This window comes from Urocitellus parryii, chromosome 4 (genome assembly GCF_045843805.1).
Source record: "Urocitellus parryii isolate mUroPar1 chromosome 4, mUroPar1.hap1, whole genome shotgun sequence".
In the NCBI taxonomy this organism is placed as follows: Eukaryota; Metazoa; Chordata; class Mammalia; order Rodentia; family Sciuridae; genus Urocitellus; species Urocitellus parryii.
This window is the reverse complement of record NC_135534.1, coordinates 201,071,159-201,098,016: the sequence shown is the minus strand read 5'-3', so window position 1 is coordinate 201,098,016 and position 26,858 is coordinate 201,071,159. Positions and strand designations below refer to the sequence as shown.

The 26,858-nt window shown below is 59.6% G+C and overlaps 1 protein-coding gene across 2 annotated transcripts in view; it reads right to left on the bottom strand.

The window, feature by feature from the left end:
* The window catches only part of Nek6 (NIMA related kinase 6), a 73,277-nt gene that overhangs the window by 1,404 nt on the left and 45,015 nt on the right, over positions 1-26,858 (bottom strand). For both annotated transcript variants that reach the window (XM_026386422.2, XM_026386423.2), the window contains exons 3-9: positions 25,293-25,433; positions 24,084-24,146; positions 23,249-23,359; positions 19,646-19,754; positions 19,145-19,252; positions 9,640-9,734; positions 2,474-2,587 (exon numbers count right to left, since the gene is read on the bottom strand). In XM_026386422.2, the coding sequence (XP_026242207.1) occupies positions 2,474-2,587; positions 9,640-9,734; positions 19,145-19,252; positions 19,646-19,754; positions 23,249-23,359; positions 24,084-24,146; positions 25,293-25,433 (741 nt within the window). The remainder of the gene's footprint in view (positions 1-2,473; positions 2,588-9,639; positions 9,735-19,144; positions 19,253-19,645; positions 19,755-23,248; positions 23,360-24,083; positions 24,147-25,292; positions 25,434-26,858) is intronic.

Sequence of the window (26,858 nt, the reverse complement as noted above, 5' to 3'; positions counted from 1 at the left end):
CCCTGGCCTCTTCATTGTGCTCATGAAAGACGGCGCTTTTAATTATACAGACACTGAAGGCTTTGCCCGCCTGGGGTGGGGGAGGGGTGCCTTAAGCCTCTGATCACCTCACATTTTGATAGCCTGAGTGCCAATTATTTTAATGGTAATTAAAATAATGACCTTAAAAAGCCTGCGTCTTAACTTGCATCTCTTAACTTGCATGGCTGGGCTCACTGCTATGTTTTCCATTTAAATATGTGCTGCTGGAGGGGCTGGCTGCCTGCCCTGCGGGGTCCTGAGCAGCAGCCAGGAGAGTGGGGGTCCTGGATAAGAGGGAGCCCAAGTGAGTTCAGTGGCCACACTCTGGGGAGGGCCAGAGGAATGTTCCAGGAGACCCAGGGGGCTGCAACACACTATCTTGGCTAAGGGGGTCTGGGCTTTTGCAGACGGAGGCTGCTCTGCAGTGGGCATGTCCTAACTGACCTGTGTGTAGACCATTAGGGCACGCCTTTGACCTCCGCAGGGGGATTCCACTGTTGAAGAAACACTGCCAAGCTCCCGAACAAATGAACAACCCTGGGGTTCTGAGGTGGCCTGTGCACAAGACTACTTTCCCCTCACAGTACTTGGGAAGGGAACTGCGCTAGCCTCGGATGGGTTAAATCCCCAAGAAAGCCAAAGCCAGAGTCTGAAGTCCGTGTGACCACACAGTTGGCAGTAAGTGCACATTTGGGATTTTTGGAAACAGAGAAAAGTAATCAAGTCATTTTCATTTGTAAGAGACAGTGTAACTTTAAAAACAGGCTATGCCAAGGGCTCTGGTGCTAAGCAGTGCGTGTGGCCAAAGATGTCACAGGCAACCTCTGAAGGGGGTCCAGTGGATGGGGACAGAATGGCCAACGTGGGCAAGTGTGATCCAGGTGCTCATGTCAGCCTTGCAGCTGGGGCGGAGACGACAGTGCCTGTTGGATTGGCAATGAAAGGCAGAAAAATAGGGATTGGCGCTGAGTTGCCCGGCTCTGCTGTTCGCTTCTGAATGGTACAGAAGTCCAAGTTTAAAAAGAAACGGAAAAGCCACTAGCTTTCTTCCCTGCCTGCTTGCACACCAGAGCATGAAGGTTCTCTCCAAGGAGCTTGTGAACGCTGCCAGCAGAAGGCACTGCACAGCCCCCACCCCCTGCCTGGTGCAAGCTGGCAGGAGCAACCAGGTTTGGGATCTGAGGCAACTTGCTTGGAGCACCGCTGGCCTGCCCCAGACCCTGGCCCTGGCATACATGAGTGTGCCTTCCAAGGCCTCACCTACTGGACTCTGGCTGCTGAGGACTTGCCGTTGAGAAACATGATGGCACTCTAGCTAGGTTTGGGGTCATCTGGGTTCTGATCCTGCCTCACAAATTACAAACTATGTCATCTAGGATGAGTTCTTTAACCCATATGGGTATTGGTAAGGTGGGTGAGGGAGGATTCAACCCAGTAAGTCAACATGAGGCAGTGGCCTCTGGGCCTGAGAAGGCCTCACACCTACCAGCATTGACCTTGAACAATGCCAGGTACTGAGCATTTACTGAGTCAGACCCAGTGCTGTATCCAGTGACCATGTTCTGTTTAGTGCTGGGATGGAACCCAGGGACTTTGTGCATGCCAGGCGTGCGTTGTCCCACTGAGCTACACCCAGCCTTGAGTGGCTGCTGTTGGTGGTGGAGGAACACCAGGTGCCCAGACATGCATGACCTTAATCCTTACAGTGATCTTGATCAAAGACCCTAGTCTTATTCCCATTTTACAGATAGGAAACTGAAACGCCAGGAAGGTAAGTGATATACCCAAGGACAGTAAAGGGGGCCTGAGAACCCACGTCCACACCCTTAACCCCTGCTGTGTTGGGAAGCCGTCCTTAGTTTACCCATGAAAGACATGATTTTAGCCCTATCTACAAAATGATGACTGAGGAAGGTGATATTCACATGGCCAGTACTGGTGTGGCCCGAGCCCCTGTACCCAATGAAAAATGTGAAAATGAAAACCCGAGGCATGACTTAGGTCTGCTGTAATAAGCAGGAGACCAGTCAGTCCACCTGCTGTGGTTTCTTGTCACAGGAGCTAGTGACAACCAAGGATGGGTGAATGCAGGCGCTACCCTGCCACCTCCTGCCTCTTATCTGGTTCCCAGTGTCTGGTACCATGTGGCTCCTGGCCTTGGGACCTGGGACAGGTGGCCTCACATTCAGACGCCAAGTGGGAAGCCAAAAAGTGTTGTGTCGGCTGTACCAGCCAGCTCCCATGGGCTCTTGCTGCTGCGGGCAGGGCTGTGTGGCACTCTGGAAACCCCTTCAATAAAGTTCACCTGGCCCCGGACCCCGCAGGCACCTCCCCAAGCTCTTCCCCTCACCCTGTGAGGTGCCCCTGAGCTCAGCCCTGCGATGAGCTTTGGAAGTGTCCCTCCCGTGAGCTATATGGCCTTCTGGAGACCCACTGAGCCTGGCCACCTCACCTTCTCAGAGTAGTGCTCCCCCGGGAGTGGCGGGTAGTCACACTGCTCAATCTTCTGGCAGAGGGAGAAGAGATTCATTTTGTCTCCATAGAAGGGGCTCTGGAGAGCTGCCATCTGCAAGGGGAGGGGACAGTAGAGCAGTTTCAGCCTCAACGTCCAGAACTCTACGGAAAGGGGACCACCAAATTGAGGCAGGGGCTCTCTGGGCCTCACTGCAGAGACTGCCCAGCAGCACTTTGCCCTGGAACTGCTTGGACGTGGGACTGTATATAAACAAATGGGGACAAGGGTTCAGAGATGGGAGGGGCAGCTGAGTACTGAGGGGATGTCCCCCACCCCACTCAGGCCCCAGCTCCCAAGGATGACAGCAGGGAGAGGGTGCAGACGGGCTTGCCCCAGGCCATGGGCCTGGGCCTAGGCGGACAGGTTCTCTGTCCTCTTCACCTGAAAGGCAGTTCCCACGCCCTGAGGGAGGCCAGCGCCCCGAGGCATGCTTTTAGGAAACTGCCTGCTTGAGGCCCTGCAATGGGGGTGGGGAGGATGTGAAAGCTCAGGCTGTGCTGTGCTCCTCGCCAGCCCTCTGCCGAGCGTTCTTAGAAACCAGAAGCCCAGGTATCCCTGGGCCAGGGACCCTGTGCCTGGACCTGTGCCATGCTCGCCTGTCTGGCTAACTTTCCTCTGTGAGGTGGAAAGTGGCCCTGGCCTGCAGGGCTGTGGTGAGGTGTAGCCAGCTGAGCTGTGTCACCCTCTGTGGAGACTGATGGTGTGAGCTCCACCTTGAAGGGAGGCCAGCAGCAAGGGCAGTGGGAGCAGACTGGATGGTGGCCCCAGCCAGTCCTCCTCCACTGAGGAAGCACTGGGCCTCCTCCACCTGTGGGGGGTGGGCACCCGGACTCTGCACCGTGCCACTCAGAACCAACGGGAGAGCCTTCAGCGAGGTGTGCGGAGCCATGGAGTGGCTCCGTGAGGTGGCGGCCAAGCAAGGCATCCTCTGGCCCCATCTGCTGATTAATCTATAATGGGATTCAAGTGCTTCTTGTCACTCCTGCTCACTGTTACCTACACAAATGACAGCCCAGTGCCTCCTGCTAATGAAGTGCCGTCAAGTAATTGTGCCAGACTCACTGCCCTGCCCTGGCTCCCTTTGAGGACCCTGGTTGTGAAGGCCACTCTGCTCTGGTTTACTGGTTGAGGGGTCCCTGGCTCTGGTATTGGGATGCCTAAGGTATCTTCACTGGACCTCATGTCCCAGAGAGTGGGCCAGAGAGCCCTAGCTTAGGGCAGGGAGGAGGCCAGGGTAGCCCAGGGAATGCCTCCACCCTCTGTTCACCCGTGACCAGTATGGTTCCCAGAGCAGGGCCTGCCTTCTTCAGAAAAACCTACGAGGGCTTTGGAGCCCAGACAGAGTCCCTGGGTTTGCAGATGGCCTGTGGGGAGCCAGCATTTTGAGGTTTCCTCAGGCCACGTATGGCAGTCTGCCCTGGAACAGCACCTGTGGCCCAGGCTCCTGACCAAATGTCTATATTCAGATGGGGGTACAGGGGCAGCATCCCCTCTCCTTCCACGCACTCATGGCTTCGGCCCCTCTGAGGGCTGACCTCATGTGAACCATGAACCTACCCTGCAGGAAGGCTACAGAGGAACATTCTGGCACTCGGCAAGGGAGAGGGAGTCTGCCCACCTGACCAGAAGCTGGCCTCGCCCTGGAGTCTGAAAATGGCGTGACTAGGGCGGCACATCTCCAAAAAACGAGAGCCTCAGTGCCAAGGGTTAATTGGGCAGTTTTGAAAGGACATCCGTTGCCACAGCAGAGAGCAGCTGTGACTTCAGGGTGGTCACTTGGAGTGACCCAAGTGCCCTCCCAGCCATGGCTAGAGGCTCCAGATGGCTTGTCACGGAGGCTTTCTGCTCCGGGTAGACAGGGTGCTTTCACTAATGGCCCCACTAATGCTGGCTCTGGTTTTTTATGCATCTGACCTGAAGGGGACCTGGTCACCCTTTAGACAAATCTGATTCGGTTTTCACAAACCTGGCTGCTTGGGACTCCAACATGACCCCGGAAAATTTAAGGGGGCAGTGAGCCCTCCCCTCCAGATGACTTTTCCATTCTTCCTGGCCCTTTCCCACAGCCTTTCAGAAACCCTTCTGAACAGGGCCAGCAGTGGGCTATGCCAGAGGGCCATCTTGGCCTTCCCCAAACAGGGACGTCTCCATTTCTAACTGCAGATTCCAGCACAAGCAGCATCCCCACCTGCCCCCCTTCCAGCTGCTGGCCACTGGCCTTCCACCCAGATCAGGGTGACAGGCTGTGAAGGAATCTTTGGGGCTGCTGGCGACACTGGGATTAGAACGATTATTCGGGACGGCGAGATCTCCCATACCGGCGGCCACCCAGCCTCTGCTGTCGGAGCCGAGGAGGGATTGCTGTTCAGGGTGACACTGGTTGCCTTGCTAGAACTGCCAGGGCCATGGCTCTCGGCACTGCTCCTCTGCTCCTCGCATGCAGAACTTCCCGGCATCATTGAGATGACACCCAGCCAAGGAGCAGGGGGCTGGTGAGCACTTGCCCCCGCTGGGAGGGCTCAGAGAAACTGGTACATGATCAGAGATGTCAGAGGAGAAGTGGGGATCTGCCTTCAGCAGAACAGTGACTGCATCTGACTCCTGCCTATCGGGCCCCAGACACCCACCTCATCAACCAGCCTCTCCCAGGCACGTCCAGGAGTGAAGGGTGACCCAGGGCGAACTAGCAGTCTAAGCCTTCATCCCTGAGGGAGGAGCATCCCGGCTCTTCTGCTGCTCAAGTCAGAATCTTAGAACGGCGTCCCATGTGGGCACAGCTGGGCATCCCTCAGCCCACTTTCTTGCTTCTCTCTGTCCCAGATGGGGCCTGGAGTCTGTTTGAGGGGTTCCAGCGGGGGTGCCTGGCACTGAGCGCCAACGCCTTCAGCTCTGTGCTCAGATGTGGGCTTGTGTGGGAATACATGAATTCTGTAGAGCCCGGGGGACCCCTAAGTGAAGCACTGGGCCTGGTGTGGCCACACTCTGGCACCTCTGCCCAGGCTCCGGGCTGAGGATGCCCCTGCAGCCAGCCTTTGATTCCCATGGTTTGCTCCTGTGCCCAGGGCGGTGTGGCCAGGCCATGGGGCATGACTCCTGAGGCCAATGCCGACCGCACTTGGCCCCAGCGTGTGCTTGGGGGCTCACCAGCTGGGGGCCAGCATCGAATCTGCGGTGACTTCAGAAGGTGCATGATGGTAGGTGGATGCCCAGGTGCGAAAGAGGATGCGGCGGGCTTGATAATAGCCCCAAAGACATACACGACCTAGTTCCCGGAATCAGCAAATGTCACTTTATGTGGCAAATGGGATTTTGCAAATGTGATTAAATTTAGGATCCTGAGGTGGGAAGGGACCTTGGACTGTCCGGGTGGGTCTCACTAATCACAGGTCCTAGTGATGACAGAGGGAGACTGGATGTGCTGACAGAAGCGAGGGCTCGGAGCACACTAAGCGTGTTCTGGAGAGGAGTACCCTTCCACTTTCTGTGGAAAAGACACCCCTGCCTGGCCAGAAGAATCAGCCTGCTGACACCTGCCCTTAGCTGGGACAAGGACTGGGGCTTCCTGCCTGCAGCGCTGTAAGAGGGACATGCTGCTCGGGGCCATCAACTGATGTGATCTGTCACAGCCACCATGGAGAGCTAGTATATGGCACTTCTGAGACTTCCAAAGCCACTCGGGGGGCCGGGGGCAGTGCTGTCCTTGGCTGGGCATGCCTCAGCTCCCGGCCGTGCTGCTCCAGGCATGTGTGCCCAGCACCATGCCAGATCGCCAATTGGTATCTGCGGGGGGGGTGGGGGGCGGCTTTGTCACAGCTCTTCAGGCTGGCACCTGGGAAGACCCTGCAGGCTGACCAGCGGAGGCTGCGACGTGACACTGGGACGTCTCCTTCCAATTACCGCAGCCCAGGCCCAGATGTGGCCCCTCCACGTCTGCTGGGAAAACATCCGCTTCTCCTTCCCTGCCGGGCTGCGGGAGTGGGGAGAGGGGTGCCCTGTCACCCTTGAGGGGCTGGCCACAACGGCCACATCTGCCATGCTGGCCCTCTTTCATGGGGGCCCAGGGCCGTGAGGTTTAGATGGGCTCCTGCCTCCCTGAGGACGCTCAGTCCCCGAGGGACTTGACTGACTGATCGCATAGGCTTCCTGCTGACGATCTGTCCCTCTGGCTGCAGGCCACGTGGCCCCACACACTGCCACAAGTAAATCAAGTCGCCCAGGCGGGAGCCTGACGCCGGGGAGCCACCAGGGTGGAACGCTGCCCCTGTTGGACATGTGTTCAGGAGGCCGAGAGGCCGGAGCTGGCCTGCCTGACAGGGAATCCAATGAGGCTGGGGCTGCATCTGCCTCTGAGGAGCGGGACAAAGGCTTGTGGCAGGGAATGGCTGGCGTGTGGCAGAGGCCTTGGCCAAGCTGAGGATGCGCCCGCCCTCCTCCCAGGGTCCCTGGGGGATGGGGCGCTCTCCCCTGGCCGGCTTGGCCTGTGTTTGTTTACATTAGAGACTCTCATAGCTTACGGGGGCAAGAAGCAGTTTCCAGAAATAAAACAGTAGGAAAAGAAAAGGAAAAGCCATCTGGACTAGGGTCAACATCCATGAGGACAGAGACAGGGGAAGCACACAGGGACTGAAGCTCAGCTGCACCAGGGCTTCCCACTGGCCAAAGCAAAAAGGGAAACAGGGCCTAAGCTACGGGAGCCTTGCCTCAGAGGTGGGCAGTGGACACTGATCACCCAGCTCGCGTGGGCTCAGCAGGCTGGTGGTCAGGCCGAGGGCACCTCTGAGCGGGCACCTCGCCCCCAGGGTGCATTCACTCCAGTGAGGCAGTAGTGACCCCGGCTTATCCACAGGGTGACGGCCCCAGCAGTGGGGGCTGACCTGCCCTGGCCCTTTGGCAGGCAACTGCTGGCTGGGACTTGGAACGCCTGACCACAGTCTAGGCTCCTGCTGGGCCCTGCGCCTCTCCCCCAAATGAGCACAGCTGTGAGTTGTGAGTGTGGGTATGTGTGGACACACCCAGAATGTATCACTGACCCTGCCTCCTGCACTGACTCGGGCTTTGGGAGGCCGGAAAAGCTGTCCCTACCCCTCAGGACCGGACACCTGGCTATGTGATGTCCATTTAGAGGTGGGTCTGAGTCCCCCTTGGGGGCCAGGCCAGGCAGGTGGGTGGCAGGGCTGCTACACTGAACCCTGAACTGGGTGAGAGCTGGCTGTCACTGGCCCTTGGTGGCCAGAGTGTCACCTGAAAAGGTGACATGGAGTAATGGCTGGAAAGACCCTGAACTCATGACTCACCTCGGGGACAAGCACCAGCACCACGGCAGTGCCTATGGCCTAGCAGCTCCCTGCTACTGTGACTGTGCCAGTACCGGGCCCCAGGACCAGCCGCTGTCCTGTGGTCCTTGCTGATGACAGCTCTGATTTTCATCTCTCCTCCTGTTGCTAAGGACATGGCTGCCCTCCAGACCCGCCCTGCACCTCTGTCCCTCCTCAGAGCCCACACCCCACCCTGCTCACCAGCTCTGGCTCCAGCCCATCCAGGAGCTGGGCTGTGGAGAGACAGGTGGGGAGCCATGCTCTGCACGCCCCAATCTGTGGCGGCCACTCAGGGGGCACCGCCTGGCCTCGGAGTGCCCAGCCACTGCTCATTAAAGACCCTTCCTGCATCTGACACCTGAGAGTCCAGGAGAGGGAACACGGCCTGCCCCACTGCTGACCGCCGAAGCCCGACTCGGCCACAGACCTGGGAGGTGGCTCTGGGGCTGCCTGCTCTGCTGAGTCCAGGAGAAGGGGCCACACCCGAGCCACATGGCCACCCTTAGCCAGACCTCAAAGATGTGTCAGCTGGGGCTGGGGGTGCAGCCCATGGTGGGGCCCTCTGCCAGCCTCCTGAGGCCCTGGGCTCCATCCAGCAGCATCCCCCACACACAGACACACACAGACACACACCCCCACATCACACGCAGTGATAAGGTGCAACATCTGTTCTTATGACTCACATGCCCCTGATTTAAAAAGACGGTAACATCTGAGCCTTTCAAAGGGAACAGTTGTGGCCTCAGTGTCCATGAGCAATGCAGGGAGGGGCAATCCCACTGCCAGGGGGACACAAGGGCTGCCACGCCCCAGGTGCTGCAGGGTGGGCAGCACGAACCGCAGGCTTATCCACAGGACTACGGGGGCGAGGAAGAGGTGACCCCTCTCAGGAAGCAAAGGAAATGTCCTGTCCCTGCCACAGAGTATCCCCACCCACATCCCCTTTAAAGAGGTTCCTCAGCTGATCAGCTCTGCCGGACCCGTGTTGGCTCCAGGGAAAGCAGAGGAATAGTCAAGGTTCCAACCAAAGCCCTCCGCCCCGTCCATTTACCAGGGCTGTGACAGTTCAGGGTGGGGACACTGGCGTTCACAAGGTGGACAGACTCCGAGAGCCGTCCAGCACCGGGTGGCCCGGGGCAGGTCAGGCAAGTTGGGCACCCCTCCGAGACGCCAGAGGGCCCCGACGTCCCTCTGCTGGGTCTGTCATGGCCCTGTGGTCAAGAGTGCATGCTCCCCATGTGCCCAGTCAGTGGGCGGGGCTCGGCCCACCAAGACACTGAAATCGCCCTGTCCCTCGGTCCAGCCTGGCTCCAGGTCTGGAAATGGCCACCTAGTGGCTCTTCCTCAGCTGGGGGCGGGGTGCAGTCTTTGGTGAGACCCGCATTCCCAGGCCTGGAAGGACGTGAACGCCTCTCTAGCACAGTGACTCGTGCACGAGGCCTGATGCTCCCTGTCCCCAGCGCCCTGCACGGGCCCCATCCATCCTCACATAATGAACAACAAGCAAAGCCATCAGCATGCGGATGCAGTTACCAAGGAAACGCCGGGGGGCAGTGAGGGAGCCTGAGTGGCCCACGTCATCTAGCTGTGTCCCTCTGTCTGCTGACAGTCCATCCCTCATCCCAGATCTGGGCAGCCCAGCAGGGCTGGCCCTGGCTGCTGCTGGCCACTGGGCCACACTGCTAACCAAGCCAAGCGCAGCCCTAGCTTCCCACCTGAGCTCTGCCCTGCCCGGGAGTCCCCCAGGGACGTGCCCCCAAAGACCGCAGAGCTGCGGGAGAGGCTCACCTCGTACAGCAGACAGCCCAGGGACCAGATGTCCGACTTGAAGTTGTAGCCATTCTCGTGGATCCTCTCTGGCGACATGTAGTACGGTGTCCCAACTGAAACACAGCAAGGGGCAGGTGCTGAGGGCCTGGGCCAGGACGGGCAGGAGCACTGGGGCTCGGGGAGGGGACAGAGCCGGCCCCAGCCTCTGGGCAGCCCCTTCCTCTCTGGGCCTGTCTTTTCCTGTCAGGTGTGAGGATGAGCAGAGGGAGCTACCCATGCTGGAAGGGCATCAAAAGCACCTGAGAACTTCAAGGAGCTTCCCAGGACCCACCTGAGATCCAGGCTGGGGCTGGGCAGCCAGAGGGTCAGTGTTTCTGCCAGCCATGGGGGATAGGAAGCAAGCCACCAAAGGTCCTTTAACATGATCATCTGAATCCAGAAGAGTCTGGATGAGGCTTTGAATGGGAAAAGAATCACTACTGACGGTGACCCTTCCACACTCTCTCACTCACTTCCAACAGTCCATGAGGAGGCAGCCCCATTTCAGAGATGGAGAAACTGAGGCTCAGACAGGGGAAGAGGCTCCCATAAATCAGCAGAAATGGGGTGTGACCCTGGACCCACAGGTGCCCAAATCTGTACATAGCCACCATCTGTGGCTACCCCTTGTCCAGACTTAGGGTTGGCTGAGCTTAAGCAGAAAAGGCACAAACCTCAAAAATATTTCATTAAAGTGAAGAACTTCAGTTCATCAAAAGACACCATTCGGAGGGTGAAAAGGGAAGCCACACCAAACACGGTGGCACACACCTGTCATCCCAGCATCTCAGAGGCTGAGGCAGGAGGATCCCAAGTTCAAGGCCAGTCTCAGCAATCTATTAAGGCCCTAAGCTAGCAAGGCTTTCTCAACAAACAAACAAACAAACAAAAGTGGGGGCACTTGGGATGTGGCTCCGTAGTAAAGTGCCACTGTATTTGATTTCTGGTAGCAAAAAAAGGCAAGCCCCAGCCTGAGGAAATCTCTTCAATCCATACACCCCGCCCCCCTGGACTGACTCGAAGGATACATTTCATCTCATTCATTTGTTGCAGTGCTGGGCACAAGTGCCCTACCACTGAGCTGCACCCGCAGCAGCACCCCCCCCCCCCGCAAATTTTTATTTATTTATAGACAGGGTCTCACTAAGATGCTTAGAGCCTTGCTAAACTGCTGAGGCTGGTTTGAATGTGTGATCCTCCTGCCTCAGCCTCCTAAGCCACAGATTTCAGGCACGAGCCAGCTGCTTATCTTTTAAAACTTCTATAAACCAGTGAGTAGAAGAAAACAGCCCGCCCCTCAGATGAGCAAAGGGGCGTCTCAGAGAGAGAGGACCCGGATGGCCCGACGAGGCATCGGGCTTCTCAGTACTCATCAGGGAGACTCAAAATACAAGTAAAACAGGTTGCAACTACACACCCACCTGAGGGCTAGAGAGAAACCAAAGCCAAGAAAACCAAGCAGGTGACACACAGAGCCACGGCACCTCCCGTGTTCCATGAGAATGACACGAAACAGAACAAAGATCTACTGACGCACAGGTTGCCGGGGCTGTCACCCAGCCATCCCACTCCTAGGTGGGTGTCACCCGATGCTCTGTCTCTTAAAAGACACAATCAAGGATGTGCAGAGGGGATGTGCAATAGCCCAGCATGGAAACAAACCTCAGTCACCAGAATGGATAAATTGATAAACCACATAAACTACAGCCTAATCATAGGTGGAATACTATATAGCATTAAAAAGAACAAAACTAGGTCCATTCATAAGCAAAATATTAAGTGAAAGAAACCAGGCCAAAAGAGCATGCACAGGGAAAGTGGCCCAGGAAGGGCACTAGGGGATTTACTGTATACATATCACACCTCAATTAAAAAGTATAAAAAAGGTGGGGGCTGGGGTTGCGGCTCAGTGGCAGAGCACTTGCCTAGCATGTGTGAGGCGCTGGGTTTGATTCTCAGCACCACATAATAATAAATAAAGGTCCATTGACAACTAAATATTAAAAAAAATAGGCCAGGTGCGGTGGTGCACACCTGTAACCCAGATACACAAGAGGCTGGGGCAGGAGGATGGCAAGTTTGAGGCCTGTCTCAGCAACTTAGCAAGACCTTGTCTCAAAATAAAAAGTAAAACAAAAGGCTGGGGGTGAAGTTCAGTGGGAAAGCACTTGTGGGTTCATTCCTCAGTATTGAAAAAAAGAAAAGTTTTGGATGATGAGGATGAGGCTCAGCCACCAACAGGAGGGGACTCTCCTGGTGGTCCCCTCTTCCCTCAGGAAAGGCCATCACTCAGGACATCCTGGAAGGATGTGCTGACCTCCAGGCCCTGCCCTGTTGCCTCTGGAACACGCTTCAGAAGAGCTGAGCTGTGCAAGATGGGGACACTTCCTGAGAGGGCACAAGTCCCCACCCCTGGGGCAGCAAGCTGTGGCAGAGAGGCCGCCTAGGTCAGTCTGGGGGGGCCCAGGGATCTAGACTGTAATCAGCCCACGTGGAGGATGACTGTAGAGGAGGCTTGAGGACCAGGTTTTGAAATGTGCTCCACAAGAGCATCGTCACTGTCCTGGAGATGCGTGCCCCACAGCAGGCTGCGGCGGTACGCAGAGGAAGGAGCTGGGGTCCAGCGTGGCCAAGGTGACACAGGGGTCCTGACAGAACGGGCCAGGCAGCAGCGGCCCGGGCTTCAGGGCATCTTGGATGGTGTGCCTATGGGGACAGGCTCGTAGGGTCCATGGGGTACACAGCAGCAAAAGACATTGGGGGGCAAACACAGGGTGGGTTTTGTGCCAACTCATGAAGTGAGCCCGGGGAGATCATTCCTTCTCTAAGTGGAAAAAAAACTGTATTTTTAGAAATCATCCCCCCATAAAACCCCTACTATCCCTTAGTGACAGTATTATTTGAAATAAAAGCCCAGGGGCTGGGGCTGAGTGGCAGAGCGCTCGCGTAGCATGTGTGAGGTGCTGGGTTTGATCCTCAGCACCACATAAAAATAAGTGAATGAAATAAAATAGTTATCAAAAAATTAAAAAATAAAATAAAAGCACAGTGTAAAAGTAGAAAAAGCAGCAAACTCTTAATCTCAAAATCTATTGAGCCTGTTATTGTCTTGGTTTCCTCGTCTTATCAGAAAAGGAGGAAAACTGGCTGCCCCATGAGCAGGGGGCTTGGGTGGCGCTGGGTGCCACTGCCCGAGGCTGTGGGCCCCCCAGGGACAGGGCCTTGTCTGCTGCCGTGACTAGCACCCTGCTCCAGTACAGCTGAGCGCGGTGCCTGTGTGCGTCCCCGAGTCAGTGACCCACGCGGGGCTATGCCAGGGTCTGTCCCCTTCCCTGTAGCTCAGGCACCCCTTCAGTGCGTATGGCCACCATGGAGGGACGGTCTTTGTGAGTTCAGGGGTCTAAACCACGACTCCTGCTTTACGAGGCCACCAGGCTCCCTTCCATGGCTGTGCTCCCTGAGGAAGGGCAGCAGGTGGCCCTTCCAGACCCGATTGGAGAGCCGCCATCCTGTCTGCACACTGGACAGCTGGAACCGGGGCTGAGGCTCTTCACAGGGAGGGCTGTCGGTCAGCAAAGCACCTATGGGAGTCCACGGGGAAGGCAAAACAGGGACTCCTAGGAGCAAAACCACCTTCATTGGAGTCACAGCCAAGTGTGAAGGGGATGCCTGAGTCACCATGGCGGGACCACAGGATAACAGGCACCCGGTGAGCACCTTGGGCTGATGCAAGTAGGTTCCAGCACCCGGGTGCTGTGGATGGTGCGTCTATGGGGGACAGGCCTGTAGGGTCCATGGGGTACACAGCAGCCCTGAGGTGATGGGCGGAGGTGCTGTCCCCTGGGAGGGCTGGAGTGTCCCCTCATGTCTGCTCTGCACCCTCAGGACCCCTGTGGAGGCCCCTCCTGGCTGGCCTGGCGGCTCCTCTCTGCTTCAGACTTCCCTCTGCTCAATTGACATCTGCCTGGGCCTTGACAGGAAGGATGCTGGGACAGGCCAGGATGACCTGCTCAGTGGCCGGGCCTTGGCTGCTTCGCTCCCACTGTGGGAAAGTCACGAGTGCCTCGGGCAACCGGGGGCTTTATTCTAAGAGGCCAGGACCACAGACCGCTGCCCACCCATCGTTCTCCATCTGTCTGGTCCTCAATTTACTGTCTGCCAACAGTGGGTGCATCCATCTATCCCCTGGTCATCCGTCCACCCTCTCCGTCCAGTGGTGACGGAGGCTGCTGCTGAGTGGGGGCCCTGCTGCAGGGGACCCATCAGGAGGAAGAACGGCCTATCTCCGGGGTGCCTGGGGGAGCCAGCTACATGTGTCAAGGCTGGACTGATGGGTGGCCACCTGGGAGGGCTTGTGACAACGTGGCCCCAGCGCTGTGGCCAGACCTCCGGGCGGACCCTGGGCACCTGCAGCTCTCACACGTGCTGGGGGCTCCGAGGCAGGCTCCAGGGCCAGGGAAGGCTGAGGCTGGTGGCCCACCTGCGGCAACTTTCAGGTGCTCAGCAGACGGGGACAAAACCCAGTGGATTTAAGAAGCATTAATGGAGGCAGGTGGGGCCCATCCCGGGCAGGCGGGGTCCTCAGGTCCCTCCACCGAGGGGAGGGTCTGCTCCCCGGGGTATGAGCACATTAAAGGGGGGTGCTCTGGGGTCCATCACTGAGCTGCTGTGGGGCAGAAGGGCAGGGCAGCGCCTCTTCCGCTGCACCAGCCTGACCTGGAGCGAGTCACGTGCAGCCCACGTCCCGCCGACGGCACATCTGAGGCGATGGAGCAGGCGCCACTTGCTGAGTATCCAAGATGAAACGAGGAACTTCAAAGACACCCGAGCTCGCGGTGCGCCACTGGGGATGCGTCCCCAGATTCTGGGGAGGACTGGGAGAAGCTGGCAGGAGGAGGTGTCTCCACAGACAGGGACCCTGTCCCTGGGGACCTCTGTGGGTGGCACAGCCTGCTTCATGGGAGAGCCACCCTACAGTGACACACAGATGCCACTGAGCCCACCTGGCCTGGGCCTTGACCCATCTCCCAGCAACTACGCCCCCCCAGTGGGGGCCGGGTGGGGCCTGTGGGAGAGACCTAAGGAACCCCGGCCACCCGAGTCCCCACTAGGCCTCGCGATTTCAAACCAGCCCATATCAGAGGAGAGCGCACTCGGGCCTCAAAGGGGCGGCTGATTAAAGGCGCTGCTTCCCGGGACGCGCCTGTCAACACAAACCTCGGGTGTTTTGAAGGGCTCGCAGTGTTTGAAACGTGTTCATTAGATGTGAAAAAGGCAGACTGCACGCGAGGGCGAGGCCTGGTGTCTGGGAGCCAGGGCCACTTCGTCCCTCCCCAGGCGGGGCCCTCTGGGGGGGCAGGGGCGTGCACACCACGGGAACTTGGAGCCAGACCCGCAGTTCCACCCACTGCAGCCCCCGTTCCCCAGTGGAGATCCGAAAGGCTGGCCCTGCCTCAGTGTCCCCACGACAGAGAGGGAGCCCCTCCTGCCGCCTGCCTCACTCCCCACTCTGGGAAAGAAGTGGTGATGAGCCTCGTCCCAGGCTGCAGGTTTCCCTGAGCAGGGGCCACACTGACCTCGGGGGTCCATGCTGAGCGGGTGCCTTTGCCTCCAGGCTCAGACCCGTCCCTCACTCCGTCCCCTGAAGCCCCCTCAGCTTCCCTGGCAGCAGCTCATCCAACGTGGCCACACCTGGCCTCCCAGCCCTCGGCCCCAGAACCACCTGAAACTCAGGCTGGTGCACCACCTGCTGAGGAAGGTTTCTGGGTCAGAGGGACTGGCACGATTGTTCCCAGGTGTCCTGTGCTGGGGGCAGGAGGAGGCCAGGCTTGGAACCACACAGCTTCTGACTCACCCCAGGGTCACGGGGGGCATCTGGCTGTGCAGACGGGCAGACCCCAGTCAGTGCAGGCAGGTCGCGGCATGGCTCAGTCTCACGGGGTCCCACGCATGGCAGCACTGGCCCGTGATAAGGAGAGGGGCCCCATCCTTCCCCGTGGGCTCAGGACAAGCCCCCAGGCCCCTGCAACGCTCTGGCTCCTTCCTTCCTGTGACATCAAGCCCTGGGAGCGCCCAGTGTCTCCTGCCCCAGAAGCACCTTAGGATCCTGTCAACCCTGTCTCTGGGCACCCAGGGCCCAACCCACCTCCCACCGCACTGTGGATGTGACCACAGGACTGCGGTGACCCCTGGTGGGGCCCCAGAGCCTCTCAGCCTCAGTTTCCTCATCCATAAACAGCCTGGTTGTGATGATTTTCTTTCCTTTTTTTAGAGCAAAATGTTTTAAGAGTGGTTTTGAGCCTCTTCCTCCTCCTGACTTGCCCTTTCGAGTTCAGAGACTGGAACACTGAAGCCAAGGGTGGCTCTGGAGAGGCTGAGACAGCGCAGACCCTGGAGACCCTGGCGCAGCTGGAGTCCCTAGCCAGCATCCACTTGTGTGCACTAGGCTTTCAGGAGGGGTCTCCTGTTCTCTCACCACGCCACCTGGGCCTGCCTATGTCTGTCCCTCTGTCAACATGGCGTCCTTAGATGAAGGAAAGAGTGCAGAATCACAGACCCCTGCACCAGCTCAGGGAAGCAGGAGGAACATGAGTCTTTTGTACCCAATGGGGGCTGCCCCCAGCGGGTCTATTCCCCAGCCTGAGAGGCCATGCAGTGCCCTACCCAGGCCCTGGGCACGAGCCGGCCCCCCTTCCCACCCCCAGTGCCAGCCTGTGGCCGCCTGTCCCTGCTGCAGGCGAGCAGGGCCCAGGAGCCACTCTGCAGCCCCTGGTTGTCTTGCAGCTGCTGCGTTGCTTGGAGCGAGACACTTGCTTGTAGCTTGTGAGCGGTGTATAGGCAAATCTTTCATTTTTCTTTCATTATGCCGGCGTGTACTGTCACTTAATTTTTATGTATGCAATCCTTCCTGACAAATATGATCTGCTGCCTGGTAATTCGTCTGACGCTCATTCTGTTCTGCGCTCTAATTATGGCTCCTATTCCTGACACTGAGGCAGCAGCTCTGCCACCGCTGGGTACCGCACCTGTCAGCCCGACCATGGCACTGACTAATACCCTTTCATGCCAGCCTCATGTTAGCAAATACAGCAGCAGCGAGGGGCTGGGGAGGCGGAGGAGATCGGATTTGCATAAGCCCAGGTCCTGGGTCAGCAGACCTGGGAGATGAGGTGGTTGCCAGGACAAAGCGGCTGCCACCATAGCATCCTCACATAGTAGGTACACAACAGACCCGGTGGATTCATAAGTCGTGCCCACACACGGGATGTGAAGGAGCCTCTGCCTCTGTGTCCTTCCTGAGTCTTGATACAATGCCCATTAGCTCCATCTCTTGCCCAAATGTTCCTCAGACTTAGCTCTCTGCAGAACCTTGCTGTGGAAACTTTGGGTCCTGTGCTTTGGCTCCATGCTGTCCCCTTCACAGAGCCTGGGGATGCAGAGTCCTGGGTTCTGGGTGCTTATCCAGCGAGCAGGGCCTGGCCGATCCCCCATGCAAGCCTCAGCTCAGTGGTGTGTCCCGCATGCTGGGTGCACAGCCCGGAGCGGGGACAGGTCTGTGAAAGCTCCTTCCACCCATCACATGTCCTGGTCGCTGCTCAGAGGCATCAGGAAGAGCCTGGCTCAGGGGGGCGGCCTTTTCCCAAGTTCCAATTCCTTCTCATTAATATAATAAGTGCACCAGTCCGAGTGGATCAAGATCACGCTGTCGGAAGAGACGGTATCTCTGCCCGTCCCTAATGATGCGATCCTAACCAGCTCTGACGAGTGCCGCCATCTCTTCTGCAGCGGGACAGAGAAAGGCTCAGGCCTGACTGACGGGCCCAGGAGGCAGGGGCCTTCGCTCTTCTATGACAGTTTCCTAGCGTGCTCTGGCCCTTCTGAAGCTCTTAAGCCAGATGGGGCGACTGGCGGTGTGGCTCAGCGGTAGAGCACCTGTCAACTAGGGCAGAGGCCGAATGCATCACAAAGTGAACAACCAACCCAGCTCGGCCAACAGCCCCAAACTGACAGGAACACCTTGTTTTTCACCAGAGAGGTGTCCGAGAGGACGTGGAAAGACAGGGAGTCCTGGCAGTGGAGGGCCAGTGGCCGGGGTCCCTGGTGGAGACTCCAGGGTTGTCTTCTGTAGCCCCAGCCCTGGCCTTTGGGAGAAAGCATGGGTTCTGGCAGGAAAGGCCCTCATTCGAGTCCTGGCATGAAAATAAAGTCACTCCAGCTTCCTGGACTAGGGACCCCTCGTCCGTGGAAAGGAAGGGTGCCACAGAGCCCAAGCCTGTTGCAGAGATGAAGGCGCATCCTCATCTCCTGGGGACGTCCTTGCAAATCCTTTCTTTTGGAGTCAAAGGAAGAGGCCAGGCCAGGTGCCCCCAGGATGGACAGGGAAACTCCCCCACCTGACTTCCAGAAGCAGCCTGTACATTTCTCCTCAGTGTGTGCCGACGTGGAGTCCCTAAGCCCTCAGGACCTGAACGAACAGTGACAGTCTCCATAGAAAAGCCTCTTCCCGAAAGCACCTGTCCTGTCACCAGAAGATGCTACTGGCACACTCAGCTGGCCACAGGCACCCAGGTGTCAGGGGACGGGAGATGCCTGGGTCTGAGCCATGCAGTGCGTGGAGTGCCCACTGCCGCTCCAGGGAGGCGGCCACCTGTGCGCGGGTCCAGCTCCCTCCTGTCACCCAGGGTATGTTGGCCCGGGGCTGGGCAGCACAGGGGGTGCCGGGAACTGGCTCTGGGGAAGCAGGAGGCCCTGCCCATCCCACAGGCCTCTGCGGTGGCCCCGTTTCCATGCTCTACGGGGGCTGTGCTCCTCCCTGTTCTGTAAGTCAGCACCTCCCCACTGTCGTCACCCAAGCCTCAGGCCCGTCACACACAAGCACAGGGACTGACACACCCAGTCGAGTCTCTCCCTGCAGCAACTCCTGCATTCAGGGCCTTGCCTCCCTTTCCTACAACCTCAGCCTGTGGCCTCCCAAGGACCCTGTCCCTGCCACACCAAGGCGCCCGCTCAGCTCCACCGGGAGGCTGGCCTGCTCCTTCTGCTGGCCCCACAGCTCTCATTCACCCTCCACAGCAGCCGCAAGGCCACCTCCTGGGTGACAGCTGGCTCCCCCCAGCTTCACAACTGCCTGTTCAAAACAACCCAAAAAACGGAAGCAATTCAAATGTGCAGGGAACGGAGTGTGGGTGGAACAGCGGGCATGGGGAGGGGGGGAGAGCGGGCAAGGTCAAGGACCACTGACACCTCCCGCCCCCAGCCTGGGCTCCGCTGGCCTTCCCTGGAGGCGGCAGGAGGCGCCCACGGCTCCTCAGGCCTATTACTCCTTTGGGGTCTGTTCTGAAAGGACGAGTCAGCTCTGGGCTTCCAGAGGCATTTTCCTGTACTAATCCACGGAACGCCTCCAGCCTCCTCCAGCCCCAGAGCTGGTGCCGCCACGTTGCTAAAGACACGGCCCCCGGGACTGCAGGGCAGATGGGCGCCTCACCTAGGGAGTGGGCCGCGGTGGTCTCGGAGCTGAAGAAGCGGCCCAGGCCGAGGTCGCCGAGCTTCACGATGCCCGTGGCCGTGATGAACACGTTGGCAGGCTTGATGTCTGCAGGGAAGAAGGAGAGTGGGTGTGTGACAGGTGGCCTGGGTGGCCAGGGGAGGGCCTTGCAGGCGATGGGCTCCCTGAGGGCAAGGCCAGCTCCTACTAGGACGTCAAAGCCCACATTAAAGTTCCCTTCTCTGGGCAGAGCTGGTGCCACACTGGAACTGGCTACCTGTGCTTGGTGCAGACTGGCCTGGAGACCATGTGCAGGTGGTCCTCCTTCCCTGAACTCAGGTCCCCTGCAGGCGGTTGCTGACACGGAGCAGATGTATGTGCAGCTGCTGGACACATCTGCCCTGTGTGGGCAATGCCAAGGGGTCTGACTCCTTGTGGGGCTCCCAGGAGCAAGGGGAGCCTAGGGAAGCTGTGGGCAGGGCTCAAGTGCCTGGCACCCACCTCGGTGCATCACCCGGCGCGAGTGCATGTGCTCCACGGCGCTGCAGAGCTGCACGAAGTACTTCCACACCGTCCTCTCAGGAATCAGCCGCTTCTGCTTCTTGAAGTACTGTGGGGATGGACGGGCAGGCCCAGTAAGCAGGCTCCCAGGCAGACGGGTGGACCATGAGCCTGGACCAGAAGGGCCACCTCCACGACCTCCTGGGTCCAGGTTGGCACCGGGGGCGGCCTGGCCCAGCTCGAGCCTGGAGAAGGTCATCTCCAGGCGCCCCACAGCGGCCCTCGAAGGCCTGTGGACAAGCCCAAGAGGAGGGCAGCTGCCCCACCTCCTCCAGCCCCAGAGCTGATGCAGCCAGGTTGCTGAAGACACTGGGCCACCTCGAGGAAGCAGGTCCACGTTCTCAATGGCCCCTCTGTCAGGAGAACGCACTAAACACTCCAGAAAAAACCACCAAGCACTACCCCTCGGCTGCCCTGGGGCAGGCAGCAGCCTGGAGGGATGAGGCGGGACTCTTCCTGAGCAGTGGCCACATCAACATGCAGGGCTCCTGAATGCCAGGTCTGGGCTGCGGCCGGGGGCCAAGGCTGCTGCTCCAGGTGCCTGAGCGGCGGTCTTCTCCTGGGCTTTCCCCTTCAGGGCAGCCATGTTTTTACCAAGCAGCCAGAGGCCACGCTGTGCCCATTTGTCGGGCAGCTGCTCTGGTGCAGAGAAGCCAGTAGCTGACCTAGGATCTCTGCCCCACCCAGGGAAGGGCTATGGGTGGAAGAGAGGACCAAAGCAGGGAGGACGGTGGCCTTTCACGAGGGCCCAGGTCACAGCGCAGCCCCAGATTTCCTGCCTAGAAAGCCCCAGGTCCCCGCCCACTCCAGGAAACTGAGCAGGCACTGAGCTCAGAGAGGTTGAGGAATGTGCCCAGAGCTAACCAGCTGCAGCACTGGAGCTGGGGCCTCCAGAAGGGAGACAGTCACAGCTGGAAGCTCCTGGCTTCATAGCCAAGTCCCTTGAGGCTCTCTAGGAGGGGGACCTCGTGGGTGAACTGTCCCAGGCTTCCAGCAGAGCCCCCCCAGGGCCACCCCAGGGCTCGGGGGTGGTCGGGCTGGGATATTTACACCGTGATGTTACCGAATCCTCATTACAGTGTTCACGCGGGGATGTGCACAGCCGAGTGGTGATTTTCTAAATGTCACATCCTCTCAACGTCACCTGACATTTAGTGGGAAGGCACGGAGTCTCTGGTGGGTTCTGGGGCAGCAGTAGCATCTCTGAGCTTTGCTGTCCCTCGTAAATAACGCCTGCCCCCTGGCTATGGGCCCTCCTCGGCCCTCAGGCTGCAGGACCCGGGGACAAAGACCTGCTGGCCAGCAACCTCTCGTGCCAGCTGGCCCGGGGCCTGTTCTCCAACCCAGAGTGAGCTGGAAAGGGCAGGGTGGGGAGGCGGCTCCCACCCTGCGCCCAGCACTGGGCTAGTAAGTTAGATGAGAAAACGCCAAGATCCCCCGTGTGTGTGTCAGGTGTGACCAGGGGCCAGGTCTGCCCCGCCTTGTCTCTCCCCCTGGTCTGGGCTGCCCCAAACCAAGTTCTCAGGTGAGTCCCTTGCAGCTGTCAGAGGGAGGAGGGGTGGGCAGGGTGGGGGACGCGGGAGGAGAGATGGCCAGTGAAGGGGGAATCCCCAGAGACTCCCCCACCGGTGTCCTCACCCCGTCCTACAGGGCTGGTGACTGATGTGAACCCTGAACAGGGTGGCCTGGGAGAGCCAGGAAGAGGCACGGGGTGCGGGGTGCGGGGGCTGTCCATCCCTCCTCGCCCCTGCTCTCTTGCAGCCTGGAAGAGTGGGCACCTGCCTGCCGCTCCCACAGTGCCCTCTCCTAAACGGTCCCTGGGCTTGGGTGACACTGAGGCCCAGGAAGGGAGGGATCAGCATGGCGGCACCCCAACCCCTGCCTGCCCACAGCCCTTCTGCGTGGATTGAGGCCGCGAGGGGGCCGGGCCGCAGGGTGCGACCTGGACTTGTTCTGCTAGTGCGTCCTGCCCTGGCCCTCCCACGGCCCTGCGTCCTGTTGTTCTCACACAGGGCGGACCACGTTTGCTCAGTGCCGTGAGTCTTGGGCAGTCCTGCAGACCCCAGGGCATGGTCCTGAATCTTGAGCCTGGACCAAGAGGCCCTGCGCGACCCCACAGTCCCCACCTCATCTGGTGCCCTCAGAGGACCAAAGTGCACAGCTGTTTCTGCCTCTGCCCTCCCCGTCCACCTGGGGTCCCGTGGGGGTCCCCTCGACCAGGAAGCCTTCCCTGATGTGCACAGGCTTTCCTGTCAGGGTTTGGGCTCCCTGAAAGCTGAGCCAGGGCAAGTGGCACCCCGGTGTCGGCATGGGGCTGACCCACGGTGGGAGTCGAGCGTCCGTCCGTCGGGGAGGACAGGGGCAGAAGCGATGAGGTGGGGTGACATGCGGTAGAGCACATCTGCTCCCACGGGGACCCAGCGGAGATTAACGTCCCTGCAAATGCATTAACATGTCAAGGAAAATATAAAAGCCGGTGATAACAGCTCAAGTGACGCCGCTTCCCAGTGACGCCTGTTCCTAGGGGCCGAGTTTCAGAGGAGCGAGTGCGAGCAGGGCTCAGCCCGGTGCCTGCTGGGAAGGCAGAGAACCCCCGTCTCCCGCCTTTCCAATGGGAAAGGGGTGGGGGGTGTGGGCTCAGGGAGGCAGCGATGGGATGGGCGCCCAGGTCAGGCCTGAAGGGAAATGTCCAGGCCTGCAGGAAGAGGGGCCTTGGGGGGGGGACAGGGGCCAGCTGCAGGCAAAGGCTCCTGCACCCAGAGGCTGTGAGGCTAAACCTCTTTCAGCGTGGACTCGGGGTGCGTGAGCCAGCGAGGCACAGCTGTGGCTGATGGCCAGGGCCCTCTATCAGTGGAGCTGCAGTGTCCCCGATGCCAGGCTCCCAGGTGACTTGGGCAGTGGGGACAGGGGAGGCTTGCCAGGGTGAGGTCTGGCCTGAGGCTGCCTGTGTCATGTGGCCAGTCCTCAGCCCCGAAGGCCCCAGGCATTGGCCACCACATAGAAATGAAGAGTGTCCCCCCAGCCCTGGAGGGATTGTCTTGGGGACAGTGTCCACTGAACAGTCCCAGGCCAGGAAAACAGACGGGGCCCGGCACGCCCTGTGCCCACTGCTGGCATCTCAGGCAAGCCTCTCAACCTCTCTGGGCTCAGATTTCCCCTCCTATAAAATGAGGCAATGGGACCCCCTCCCCAAGGCACTTTTCCGGAACCTGTGAGATGGGGTCTGATCTATGGGGTGCTGTCCCTGCTCCTTTTGTGAGGCAGAGTGACCCCCCGTGCCCTGGATAGGCTGGGGCAGTGTGGGTGGACAGAGTCGCCCTCGCCAGCCACCCCCTGCCCAAGCATGGCCTCTGCCTTGGTTGGTGCCTGCTGGGCTCTGTCGAGGGACATGGTTCTCAGCTGCCCACGGCGGCTGGGGGTGGAGCCTGCAGACCCCACCAGGCCAGGGCTGAGGCCAGGGCAGTGAGGGCTGGGGGCCAAGAGGCAGCTGAACCTGGGCCCCAGGTCTGGACAGCCCCCGAACGCGCTCCCTGGCCCCCTGACCTTGATCATCTGCGAGAGGTCCCCGGCGTCGGCCAGCTCCAGCACGATGTTCAGCTCGTTGTCCTCGATGAATGAGTCCAGATATTTGATGATGTTCGGATGGTTCAGTTGCTGCGGCAGGAGAGAGAGAGCGAGCGAGCTGACATCCCTGACGGACGGCCCAGCCCAACGCCTGCCCTGCGGGCTCAGGAGGACGAGCGCCCAGGACCTACTGGAGCGGGGGCGCCCAGGGAAAGGTCTGCACGTGGGAGTCGGCAGACCTGGGTGGCCCTGGGAAAGCCGTGGGTGTCCCTGAGTCTCAGTTTCCTCCCCTGTAAGATGGGCGTGTTTTGAGGAGGACTGGGAAGGGGAGTGGGCTAAGAACCTGGAAGAACCCACAGCACTGGTGGAGAGCTGAGGGGGCAGGTGGCAAGTGGCAGGGGCCACTCCTGAATATCTGTCCCCATCACCTGATTCCCTCGGTGCTCAGACCCAGCCTCCAGCTCCCACGCCAGAGCCCGTGCTGGCTGAGGTGGTCCTGGGAGCCCACGCAGGACGCACCCCAGGGGCTGGAGCAGAGCGGAGCCCCTGGTGACTGAGTCCAGGAGGTGGGAGCAGCGGGACCCCAACCCCTCCATGACGTGCCCAGCCCTGTCCACACCCCAGCCCAGCCAGAACCCGAGAGCAGCTTCTAAAAGGCCGACATCTCGGGAGAGGGACGTGCACCTATGCTGCGAGCCGAAGGTCCCCAGAATCTAGACTGGGGGACCTGGGCCGACACAGCAGAGCCACGCTGTCTCTCAGTGCAACCGTCCAGCCCGCCAACAAGGACTCCTGCCTGGCCCAGAACACTCACCTTCAGGAGGCCGATCTCCTTGACGCAGTCCTGTCTGGCCTTGGCGTCCATCATCTCAAAGATCTCGACAGGAGGGAAAGAGCCGGTTAGACCCGAGCCCGGGAGTCGCAGCCGGCATCAGGTCCCAGCTCTCCCACCTCCTTGCCAAGGGACCCTAAGAGCAAGAGCTCCCTCTGACTGAGCACCCACAAGCCCGGTGCTGCACTCATGGTGTCACCCCTAATCCCAGGACCACTCCTGGGATGGAGTCACTGTACCCAACTCAGAGGAGGGGACTGAAGCCCCGGGACCAGCGAATTGCTGTGGCCACACACTGTGAGTGGCATGTGCTCAGAGCCTCTGTTTCTCCCTCTGCTTACGGGGCTAACGGCCCGGCCTGTGTGGTGTGGATCACTGTGTCCCCGAGTCCCCAGTCCCCCTTGAGCTCACTCAGCAGGGTCCTCCCGGCGCACACCACAGCAGCCCCGATGTGGCCCTCACCACGGCACCACAGCCCAGGCGAGCTCTGGGAAGGCCCCAAAACAGGCCCTCGGACCCAGGAGCCGCTGCCCCCCAGCGTCCTGAGCACACAAGGGTCACAGGTCTATAGGACACCATTAAGTCGCCCCCTGTCCCCCTCCTGGGACTGGTGGTCTGAGCTGCCTCTCCCTCCTGGACAGAGGCGGCCCAGGCTGCTCGCCTCGCTCTTTAAGACCCATGAGCAAACGGTGGCGCCCGGGAAGCTCCGCAGGATTCACTGTTGCTCACTGCCAGTGTGCACCAGCCTGGCTTCGCCAGGGGACACCTTTTCTCCATTTGGAAGGGATGCAGAGGGCAGGAAGGACCCTTGGAGCCCAAAACCATGGAACAAGCTCAGGCACGGGGCCAGTCACGTGCAGGCCAGATCCCTGCTCCCCCGAACTGCCTGTGGCCTGGGGAGCCACTTTGTCTGCACTGTTTTCCTCAAGTGAAAAATGAAACAGTCACTCCACACACGGTTATGCAAGGTTCATGCATTCTGAACATGACCCAGTATACAGCAGGGACTCAATGCATGCTTATTTTTCTTGTCCTTTATGGCTCACAGTGAGCATCCCTCCATGAGCCCCCTGGCTCTCCCAGTGGCTGGGTGGCTGGACACTGACTTCTGTGTCCCCAGAGGGACAGGGGGCGCCCCGGCCAGGGCGGCAGTGTCAAGGTGCACAGCCCACCCCCAGGGCTGCGGCTCACCTGCACTTTCTTCAGAGCCACCGTCTTCCTGTCCAGCAGGCAGGTGGCCTTATAGACCTCGCTGAACTGTCCTCGGCCTATCTTCTTCTCGATCTGGAAGTCTGCCAGTGAGCAGCGAAAAGACAGGGTGCTGGGGTGTCTCTGCAGGGGAACAGAAGGTGGGTGACCAGACAGGCTGGAGTGGAGGTTCTGTGGGTCCCCTGCACCTCAACAGCACCTCCTGAAGGTGAAGGAGGCTCTGTTTGCCAACGCCACCATCAGAGCCTCCAAGGAGCCCCCAGGCATGGGACTCTTCACCTTGGTCCCCAGAGCTGTGCCCAACAGCCCGAGGCGCGTGAGACATGGAGCCCCCTGCCCCCACCACGGGTCAGCATCCTTCATATTGAAAACTGACCCCAGAAGCCTGGCTCTTTGGTCCTGGGGTCCTCAGCCACCCTGATCATCCTTGACTCTCTGATCCGCAGGTCAGGCCCAGCGAGCAGGGCGTGTGTGAGGGGTGCAGGACACGGCTCTGGCTCACTCTGGTCCCACCAGCCCCAGACCCTGCAATCAGCACCAGAAACAGCAAGGCCCTCCCTGGGGGGAGCCACCCCCAGCTCAGAGTCCCACTGAGCTTCAAGCCCACAGCCCTACATTCTGAGCTCCCCTTATGGTGACCCAAACCAGAGACTTCATGGTGACTGTAGGGCCAGCACTGAAACCTCTGATTGAGCTATAGCGCCTGCCCAAGGACGAAGCTGCCAGCAGAGGCCACTGTGGCCAGCTGCCCCTCCATGGTATGTGTGCAAATACCCCCCTGGGAAGGCAGAGGGGGCCCAATGCCGGGCCCAGGTGGGGAGGCAATGCCACACCCCTGATCAGCCCCACACCCCCAGGTGAGGTGGCCCCTGGATGTCCACACTTGACCCATGAGGAACCCGGGGGTGCAGAGGGACAGCCCTGCCCACGTCACACAGCTCTACACAGCCTTCCCTGGTGGTTTTAGACAGAGCCTCACTCTCTCCTCCAATAGTCCTGCTGTGGGGAAGGAGGTCACTGACACTGGGGACCACCTCCCCAGCTGAGTGGTGACATGGGACAAGGACTGGGTCTCAGTATCACCCAGAATAAAAATACTTAAAGTAACCAATTTGGTGTGACCGACAGTGGGTATGGGCTTGGTGCATGGCTGTGGGGCCAGATGAGCTGGCCTCAGTCCTGGTCCAGCCGCCTGCTGGCAGGAGGCCTTGGGTGGCTGTCCAGCCCCTCTGGACCTTGACTTCCCTGTCTGCCAATGGAGACAGGAGAAGCATCCATCTGAGAAGATCACGTGAGGTAGCCAGGCTCCGTGTTCCTCACCAGCCTGGCACCCAGAGGTGTTCAGTGGCCACTGTTATGGTCACTGACCGGCCAGCGCAGGGTGGCCGCAGCCCAAGCTCTGGGCGGCTCCTAGTCCTGCTCCAAGCCTTCTGCTCAGCTGCGTGGTGGGGCTGGTGCCAAGGAAGCTCTGCGGACACGCTCCTGCCGGTTGTGAAAGATGAAAGCCCGCGGCTGCCCACAGTCACGCGCTCCTTTTCCCAGCAACAT